The sequence below is a fragment of the Fulmarus glacialis genome, unplaced genomic scaffold, assembly GCF_000690835.1.
Source record: "Fulmarus glacialis isolate BGI_N327 unplaced genomic scaffold, ASM69083v1 scaffold22158, whole genome shotgun sequence".
NCBI classification, from domain to species: Eukaryota; Metazoa; Chordata; class Aves; order Procellariiformes; family Procellariidae; genus Fulmarus; species Fulmarus glacialis.
The window spans coordinates 2,041-11,744 of NW_009227869.1; the positions used below are offsets into that span (position 1 = coordinate 2,041).

Consider the following 9,704-nt stretch of genomic DNA (forward strand, 5'->3'; position numbering starts at 1 on the left):
AACGCAGCGAGGCTGCTTAATTGGAGCTTTTAATGTGCCATGGAGCTGGTGCGTGAAAGGTTTGTTGCGAGGAGTTGTCAGGGCCGGAGGGTGCTTAGGACCCAGAGGAAGCGCTGGAGAGCATAGCTGGTTGGGCTTGGAGAAGCTCCTGCCTCCCCAGCCAGGACTTCTCAGGTGTCCTGGTACGGCAGTGCTGTGCGAGGCGAGCTGGGCCCTCCTGGCAGCTCCCCCTTCCCCACATCCATGCCCATCCTCTGAGCCTCCCTGGGCACCCATGCACTTGCCCAGGCACCACTCCACACCATGAACGACCAGTACCACCGAGCAGCCCGGGACGGCTACCTGGACCTCCTGAAGGAAGCCACCAAGAAGGACCTGAACTCACCGGATGAGGATGGCATGACCCCGACCCTATGGGCCGCCTACCACGGCAACCTGGATGCCCTGCGCCTCATTGTCAGCAGAGGGTGAGTGTTGGCGAATGCACGGTGCTGGTCCTGGGGGACAGAGTAGCTCGGAGCCCATCTTTCCCCCTTCCCTGCTCACAGGTCAGCATAGGTGCAGGTGCCCCACAAAATGATGGCTTCTGTCCATAACAACCACCCCCATCCTCCCCTCTGTTGTTTTTCTCTCCTTGTGGTGCTTTGAGTCTAATCCAATGCTCCTGATAACCGTTCTGGTTTTCCCAGCTCCTCTGACCCTATAACCAGCCTGTGACCTTGCTCCTGCCCCAAACCCCACTTGCAGCTCCCCCGTTGGGGCTGGGTGCACCACTGCAAGTACTTTTGCAGCCAGGTCCTGTAAAGACAGGCAGAGCTGAAGTGTAGCACATTGGGTCACTGCCATGAAAAAAGGCCTTTTAAATGAGGGGGCAGGGAAAATAACTGCTCCTTCTGTCCCAAGAAATGCTCGCATAGGGAGTGGGTGCAGTGCCAGCTGGCAGTAGGTGACACTTCTCTGTTTTACCCAAAGTGAAGTCTGAATATGTGACCCCTAGGCAGCCTGTCGTGCACTTGGAGCCCAGGAAACTCAGGAGCAGGTTCCCCAAAAGCAGGTTTCTTTAAGCCCAGTCTCCCCTGTGGGCACTGCTTGATGCTGGTGTATCTCTTGGTCCCTCACCCTGGGCTGCCAAATCTGAGGGTCTCTGGCTCCATAAGCATGGATGTGGTGGAGAGAGGGAGTGGGATTGAGGGGTCTTGTCAGGCTAGGGGGCTCTACATCTTGGTGTTGGGGGAACCGTACGAGAAGGTCTGAACTAAGGCAAGAGCTGCCGTACCTAGTTCCTTCCTGAGCAGTACATGGCTCTCCTGTTCTTACTAACCTCCCAAAGGAGCAAGTCCCAGTGCTTCCTTCCCGCTCCAGTTGCTTTTCTGAGCACCTCATCTAAAGGCATCCAAGGTGGGGTGGCCTTTGCCTTGTGCTGAAAGATTGGTGGTGCTGCTGATTTTGATTTATTTCTTTCTAATATTGAAGAATAGTGCTGGGGTCGGCAGCCTGGATGTACATTGTGCCTCCTTGGAAGGGCTTTGCTGCTCCACATTGCGTCGGGGCTCATATGGGCTGTCAGGGATTTTCTGCATCCACCCTACGCTGCGTTTGCAGCTCTTGTACCCCATCAGCCGAGTCTCCACTGTGCCTGTTCCTGGGCTCCCAGCATTTCCTGATATGGGTCTGCCTATGCAAAACTTTCAGGCGGCTCCCCTGGCTCCGGCCAGCAGTACTTACAGGCAGAGCTCCTACACACATTGCTGTCCTTCCATTGTAAAACATTTTCTTTTCAGATCCTGGGGTCAGAAAGGCTGAGTACACAGTCACTTTGAAAAGTCCTTGAGTGCCTTGCGCAATAGGAGTGCGCTCAGGAAAAGATGATTTCAGAGTCCGGAGAGGAGAGAGCAAGACATTGCTCTGAGTGGTGCATTCCCGAGATGCTCCTGGGCTGAGAGCCCTGTGATGCTTCCCTGGGTAGGGGCTGTGTGACTTACTGTGTACCTCCCAGGAGAGACTGCGCAGCAGAAACCTGCTCTGAGCTCCTACCGGGAGGGGAGTTGCCACCCAGGGCCAGAGAGACAAGGGCAGGAGCTCTGGTTATGAGACCCCGAAGTTAGATACTGTTCCAAAGACCCTTTGATGGCCAAAAAGTCAGTCTGGAAGGCCCATGCCATGGGGCGTTCATCCACGGCATGGGCCTTTCAGACTAACTTTATATCTCTCTATATCATTATGTCTCCTTATATTGCCCGCCTCCATCGCAGGACACCCCACAGCACCGCTGTCTGCCCTGCCGATACACGCATCCAAGCCAGCAGTTTCTGCCTCTCTACAAAGCCCAAGGGCTGCTTTTCCATGGAGGGACTCCTTTTATAAATCCATATTGGATTAAAAGGTCCTCGTGGGCTCAATCATGAGTGCAGCTTGGCTGCTGTTTAATTAACAGTCTGATGTACATTTGTTCCTGACAGGGAAAATAGCCTGGCAAAAGCCCAGTGCCCTTTACGTGATGGATGGTGGAGCAAAGTGTGTGTTTGTGGGGCTGCAGGATGCATTTACATCCATGCATTCATCTCCTTGTGTCAGATCCTTGCCCAGGACCACGCAGAGATCAGCGAAGCCTCCTTGCCCTGCCGCTCAGCTCAGTGTGGAGGCAGGCACGCCTCTGCTCCCTGGAGCTGGCTTTGGGTCTGCAAGAGGCAGGAAAGCCCCAGCCTGGGGACAGGGGTGACAGAGAGGGGCAATCATGCAGGACCCAGGACAGCCCATGGGCAGACCCTGTAATTTTCTGCTAGTGTTTAGGATGATGTGCAATGGTATTTACGTTTTGTTCAGAGATAAAACTTAATTCTGTGTTGGATATGTTACTATTACACCTGCGCTATAACAATTGGGAGGCAAGAGGGAGGACCCCTGAGTGTCCCAAAATGTCAGGGCATTTCTCTCTGGCCTCTGCTGTCAAAATATTCCTCCTTTGGCATGGAGAGCCCTGCACTGCGAGGCAGGAGAGTGTGGGACCATGGCATGGAGCAGTGCCTGGGGGAGTGGAGGCTTCGGGGCTGGGTTGGCTCTGTGCAGGGATGGGGCGGGAGGCAGCTTTGGGGTCTGAGGAGGCTGGTTAGCCTCCAACTGCATTGCAGGGGGATTCCAAGGCACAAGGGGTGATGGGGGAGTCTTGGGGTGGCAAGAAACACTGAAACCTCCTTGCCAGCGTGGGCAGTAGTACTGGTGCCCAGACAAGCCAGGAGATTGAGTGCTGGGACCAGGCTGTTACAACATGTCCTAGTGAGGGCAGCCAGAGGCACCCTGAGAAAGCAGGGCTGTGCCGAGCAGCGTGGCAAGGGAGGGGGGCTGCTGGGGCAAAAATCACGGCTCTGATCGTTGTGCCCCATTGCAGGCCAGACTGATGGACACTTGGGATTATCTAGGCTCTGTCATCAGTGAAGGAGCCTCATTCATACGCCTGTGTATTCAGCAGATTGTGGTGTAGGGCTGAAATGGCAGGGGCAAAAGAAAGTATAATAAATCCCTTGGGGGATCCTTGAGGAAAGTTCGTCGTCTCAATTCACACAGAAGGGGTAACGAAGTAGGCTTACTGCTCTGTCCGTAACAGCCCGTGATATGTCTGTGCCTCTGTGCCACCTTTGCATGGGGATGGTAAGAGGGTTTGTGACAGAGGGATCAGCAGTGGCTCATCCTTCTTGTTTGCAACATAAAAAGCTTTTTTCTTCTTCCTGGCTGGGCTCCAGCGAGGGAAGCAAACTCAATTAACATGATGGCTGGGAAAAGGCAGGCTAACTGGCATTTAGTATTGCAGCTTTTCAGAGGCAGTAATTCTTCAGCGTGGTTCGTTATGAACTGCTGTGGCAGTGGCGGGCATCAGTCCAGCTCCAGTTAACCATGGGAACGGCCAGGACTTTCTTGCCTTGGAGTGGACCACAGGAGAGCTGAGGATGTGTCTTTCTGCTAGAGAAATCCGCGGTCCGTTTTGTCACCCGGTGTTTCTTTGCAGAGGCGTGCCTCAGTTTCCCTTCTCACAAAAATGGGGGTCTCTGATGCTTTGGATGTTAATGGCAAAGGGGTGCGAGTGGCTCAGCAGTGGGTTGGAGGGGACAAGATGGCTCCTGACATCAGCCAGGCTGCTTGAGGGAGTCACATCACCCTGGCTGGGGCAGGGTTGCAGTGGAGGTTGCAGCAAGACACATGAAGGTGATGTGCATCCTCTGCATGCCACAGGGCTAATGGCCATGTGGGTGCCAGAAGCAGTGTGACCATGTTGATGAGGACCTTCCCCTAGGTGATGACCTGCCAGGAAGGTGAAGGAGCAGGGTGGAGCACTGTCGCAGCTTCGTCGCTTCTGGCACCTGAGCGGGCTGCTTGGAGTCAGCGTGAGATCTGGGCATGGTGAAGTCCTGAGCTGGTAGATGTGCCCCTAGGCACTATCACAGTACAGCCAGCATTAATAATCACCAGTAACAATAACTGCTAGCCTAGCTTTTTGCTGGTACAAGAGGCAGAGAGCCCTGAGATGAACCTCACCTACAGCATTTGTGCTGGATTTTTGGGGATCTGAACTTGGAGAAAAGCGGAATCCTTGATCTACCACCACTTGGACAAAGCTTGGGATACAGGACCCAAGGCTCTGCTCTGGGTCCAAAAACTCATCTTTTCTACTCATTTCTACGTTTGCTTGGGTCATTGCCCTGAAGCTGGTGGGTTTTTTTCCTCAAGCCATAAATGATTTTTTCCTCTTCCTATGTCCAAAAATGTTTTATGGGAGCCAGAGATACTCGGCACCCAGCCAGCTCCCAGTCTGAGGGCCTGATCCTTCACGCACACCCATGAGCCAGGGGGTGAGCCAGCACATTGCTATCAGAGGAACTTCACACGTGCAGCCAGGGAAGGATATATGTAAGTGCCGCTGAATTCCCAGGCTAATTGAGATCCTATGGGAGAAGTGGAGGGGAAAAACCAGCAGGAAGGGAGTGAATGTGCGTGTCACGGTGCAAACGCAGTGACTCAGGAGATGCACACGTCCACCTAAGGGGCTCAATTAACAGCGTTTTTAATAATTATTATTACAGGAGTTGACTCAGCAGTCAAAAACGCTTTGAAGTTGAGAAGTGCTGCACTCCACACCTGTTATTAAAATATGTTCCCACTTAGTGGACCCTGCAGTCAGCATCTCCTCGTGTGCAGCGCCCTGGAGGTGAAGTTTTGCTCGGACAGACACCTGCCAGAGGGAGGGCCTCATGTTTATTATCTGTGCTGGATCAAACACTTCTACTTTGCAAGTCGCCATTCTTCTTTCCTTCTGATGCATTTTTAGTGCCTATGGCAGACATTTATAGGGCATCTCTAGGGACCTAGAGATCTAATTTTGCTCTAATACTCTTGTTTTCTAGACAGTGGAAATGTCCAGGGAAAGCTGGTTTTGATGCACTTACTCTCTGAGGTGGTAAAAAGCATGAGGAAAGTAGACCTTCAAATATGAAGCCCCCAAGACCTCCCTGGCTTTGGATTTTGCCACCGAACCAGACAGACATGAGAATGGGCTCTGAGATATACTTTATGGATCGAGCATCCATACATTGGGCTTGGGGAGCAAGATTGTTTCTGGTGAATCGGCTGCTAAATCACTGCCCAAATCATGAGTCCACATACATGTTGGGACCCTCATAGTGCCCTGGCTCATCTGCCCGCACATGTCAGGCACACATGTGCCCTTCAGAGCACACGTAAACAAACGAACAAGTCTTCACACATTGGAGTCCCACCGCCAGCACCGGCAGTTCCAGTTTCACTGGCTCGTTAATCCAGCTCCATCAATAATTTACTCCTCTCTTGCAATTCATCAAATATTTATCCTCACCATGAATTTCCCAGCCTGGACATGTCACTACGAGGGTAGAGACGAGGGCTGGGGAGTTAGCACTCCTGGAAACTTGGCATTGCCAGAGTACCGGCACCTTCCTCCTCTCCTTCTGCTGGCTTCATGGCTCCTCAATCCTGTGATCTCCTGCCCTTCTCCTCCCTAGCACCCATCTGTGAAGCCTTTCTGTGCTTCTATGGGAGATGTTAAAGGCTCTGGATACAGAAGTCCTGCAGTTTTTGCGGGTCTTTTTGGTCGTTACACAGTTTTGAGCCTTTTGACTAACTCTTGCTGAATTTGCCAGCAGGCTCAAGGTTGTAGTTACTAAGTTTCTACAAGTTTTGTGAAAACACATGTGTAGTGGAGAGCAACTGCTGATGCTCCCACAAGGGGAAAGCTGAGAGGACCTCATAGCGGCTCTTGGGGAATACAGCTGGGAAGTTCATGCTCTAGGTCTGAATAATCTCCAGTTTAACCTCTGGACGTCATCTTTATTGCTTCTGCCTTTTGCAGAATCATTTCCCTTCAGTATTACATAGCTGAGACATCGGCAAAGCCTGTGGATTGCAAACTAGACATCACATCAGCCGGGTGGCTCTGCTCTGGCTCTGCTGTTCCTTGAACAGCAGTGTCCAGAGTGGGCAGCAGGGAGCCTGCCTGCAGTGTGGGAGGGTGAGTGTGCTGGATGAGGCTGTTACTGGGTCTTGTGCATGGGCGCTAGTGATGAAGATGCAAAGCTGGCAGGGGAAAGCAGTCCCTCAGCTCCTGTGATCTCTGAGCTCTTTCTCTGAAGTAGTTTTCAGACTCTTTCAAGTGAGACAAGCACAGAGCATGTAGGATTTGGGAGACGGTTCAGGGCTCTGCTGCTCCCAGCTCTTGTCAACACAGGTCCTAAAGCAGGAACTGAAGGTCCTAAAGCATCAAGGAGTAAAGTAACGTGGGTTGAAAGTCTCAAGTGTGCATTCGCCTTCCAGACTCCTAGTGTCACCAAGGCTTGGAGCTGGGGCCCTCATGGCAGAGAGACAGTGCTCAGTTCCTCTAGAGTTCATTGAAAGGTTGGTGTGGAAACGGGCAGGAGCGAGCTGTGCTGAGCCAGAACTCCGCCAGAGCCCTCCTGCCCATGGGGAGTTGTTCTTGAGGGTGGTGGAGCTGCACAGCCTTAATAAAAGGCTTTGCCTTATCCATGTGCATGAAGGGAGAGCACCTTGTTGACAGATACTGCTGCTGGCTGCATATCATTAGCACACGCGCTTGAGTGAAGGCTGTTGCCAGCAGGGGTGTGAACTATCTCTTGTTTCAGCAGATCATAAATACAGAGGAATGTCAGGAGGACAGAATTCCCTTCAGTCCTAGGTTTGTGTCCATCCCGTCACGGGAGGCAGGAGATGTGGGCAAGCGGTTGTGCCCCGTCAGCAGCTTGCTGCGGTAGGGTCCGGCACAGTGTGAGAAGAGATGCTAATGGCATTAGTTGAGTGTCCAGCTCTTGAGGAGTGCAGAAACCTAATCTCCACTTTCACTGAAACTGGATTCTCAGGATGTGCTAATACCAATGTGCTTCAAGTCATGCAATTGAAACCAAGCGTGGTACAGCAAAAACCCCCACAAAACCCAACCCTAAGGCCAATGCCAGCAACTTCACTCTTATTCTCTACTGACTAGGTGCCCTCTTGTGCCCCAAATTCCCCCAGGCACCAATGAAGGAGGGTGGGAAGGTGCAGCAGCTGGTGGGTTTCAGAACCAATGCTGAGGATGGCCATTTCATCATGGTGGGAACACGTAGTGTCCCACACAGGATGTGGTGAACGGAGAGGTATTCTGGGATGTCTCTCCATGGAATCTGATTGAAGCCAAGATTTGAAGATTGAATCTGACTAGCATTTAATAGGATGCTTGAGATTTGAAATTTCATAACAAGCTGAGCTAGAATCAGCTCCATATCTCAGTTCTGGGCTATTCAGAAACTGGCTTGAGCCCCTCCAAAACTCAGTTTGATGCAGGAACATTGTCTCCTGAGAGCTAAATTCAAGTCACGGGAATAATCAGAAACTTGCGAGTCAGGCATGTGATTCCATGTCAGTGGTACACCCCTCCAGAAGACCCCTTTAAAATCAAGCTGTTGCGTCTGGAGGCATGTAGCTTCATATTTTGAGGAGGCAACAGTTCATGGTGCTGATTTGCCCCTGTACAACTGAGACTATCTCAGTAGAGTCTGCCAGCCATGCCTGTGTGCTAACTTGTTGGTTTTCTTGCTGTCTAGGGGCGATCCAGACAAATGTGACATCTGGGGGAACACCCCTCTCCACCTGGCAGCAGCCAACGGCCACCTGAACTGCCTTTCCTTCCTCATCTCTTTTGGGGCCAACATCTGGTGCCTGGACAATGACTACCACACCCCGCTGGACATGGCAGCCATGAAGGGGCACATGGAGTGTGTGCGATACCTGGACTCTATTGCTGCCAAGCAGAGCAGCCTCAACCCCAAGCTGGTGAGCAAACTGAAGGACAAGGCCTTTCGGGACGCGGAGCGGAGGATTAAGAACTGCGTAAAGCTGCAGAAGAAGCACCACGAAAGGATGGAGAAACGGTACAGAAAGGAGATGTCAGATAATTCGGATACCATGAGCTTCTCCAGCTATTCGAGTAGCACCTTAAGCAAGAAGTTCCAACACATGTCTATGGTGACTTCCCTGCCATACTCACAAGCCACCATCCATGGCACAGCCAAGGGAAAGACGAAAATACAAAAGAAGCTAGAGAAGAAGAAGCAGGTGGATGGGACGTTCAAGATCTACGAGGATGGGAGGAAAAGCATGCGGTCTCTGTCTGGTCTGCAGCTGGGGAATGACGTTATGTTTGTGAAGCAGGGCACATACGCCAGTCCCAAGGAGTGGACTCGGCGTAATATCAGAGACATGTTCCTCACGGATGAAGACACTGTCTCCCGTGCCATAAGTGACCCCGGCTTGCACATGGACTCGGCCCACTCAGAAGTCAGCACCGACTCTGGCCACGACTCCTTGTTCAACCGCCCCGGGCTGGGCACCATGGTGTTCCGGCGCAACTATGTCAGCAGCGGGCTTTTTGGGATTGGCCGGGAGGACGCTGGCACGCTGGGTGAAGATGACACAGATGGGGTAGGTGTCAAACTGCGGAGCCGCCTGCAGCGCTCGCCAAGTCTCAACGATAGCATTGGCAGTGCCAACAGCCTGCAGGAGAGGAACGCAGAGGAGCTACCCTGGGACGAGGTGGAGCTGGGCTTAGATGATGACGATGAACCAGACACCAGCCCCTTGGAAACTTTTCTGGCTTCCCTGCACATGTTTGAGTTCATCTCCATCTTGAAGAAGGAAAAGATTGACTTGGAGGCCCTCATGCTATGTTCAGACAATGACCTGAAGAGCATCAATATCCCATTGGGCCCCAGGAAAAAGATTGTGGATGCCATCCAGAGGAGACGGCAAACTCTAGAGAAGCCACATGTCATTGTAGACACTGAACTGTAAGTAGAAGATGGGGCCTCTGAGCGATTAAAACCTTCAGCAGGTGGAGATGTGGATAATGTAAGGTCTTGTTTTCAACCCATTTGGAAGAGTAGGAGTCCAGGTAACCTCAGTGCTTCTGTGTGTGGGCAAATTCCTGCCTGTGTGGAAACGATGAGAGTTCAGAGAGGTGGCAATAATGTTAATTCATTACTCAATAGCCCTAATGTGGCTGGGCAGGACGTGAAGCCTTTGTTTTGTTTCATAACCTATATGAATGCAGACTGCGCTGTGGTCTGATTCTTCTGAGTCCCTGTAGCTGGGATTTTCAACCACACTCAGGCTTGTCTTGACTCTTCACCTTT

The 9,704-nt window shown here is 52.0% G+C and overlaps 1 protein-coding gene across 1 annotated transcript; it reads left to right on the forward strand.

Moving 5' to 3' along the window:
- Positions 1–303: 303 nt before the first annotated feature.
- Positions 304–9,363, forward strand: USH1G (Usher syndrome 1G (autosomal recessive)). The gene is made up of 2 exons (XM_009583304.1): positions 304–467; positions 8,118–9,363. The coding sequence occupies exons 1-2, from the start codon at positions 304–306 to the stop codon at positions 9,361–9,363; spliced, it is 1,410 nt and encodes a 469-aa protein (XP_009581599.1).
- Positions 9,364–9,704: the final 341 nt, after the last annotated feature.

Coding starts and splice junctions, on each gene's coding strand:
- USH1G (XM_009583304.1), top strand. CDS start 304: ATGAACGACCAGTACCACCGAGCAGCCCGGGACGGCTACCTGGACCTC. Junction 468..8,117: donor CGCCTCATTGTCAGCAGAGG/GTGAGTGTTGGC, acceptor CTTGCTGTCTAG/GGGCGATCCAGACAAATGTG.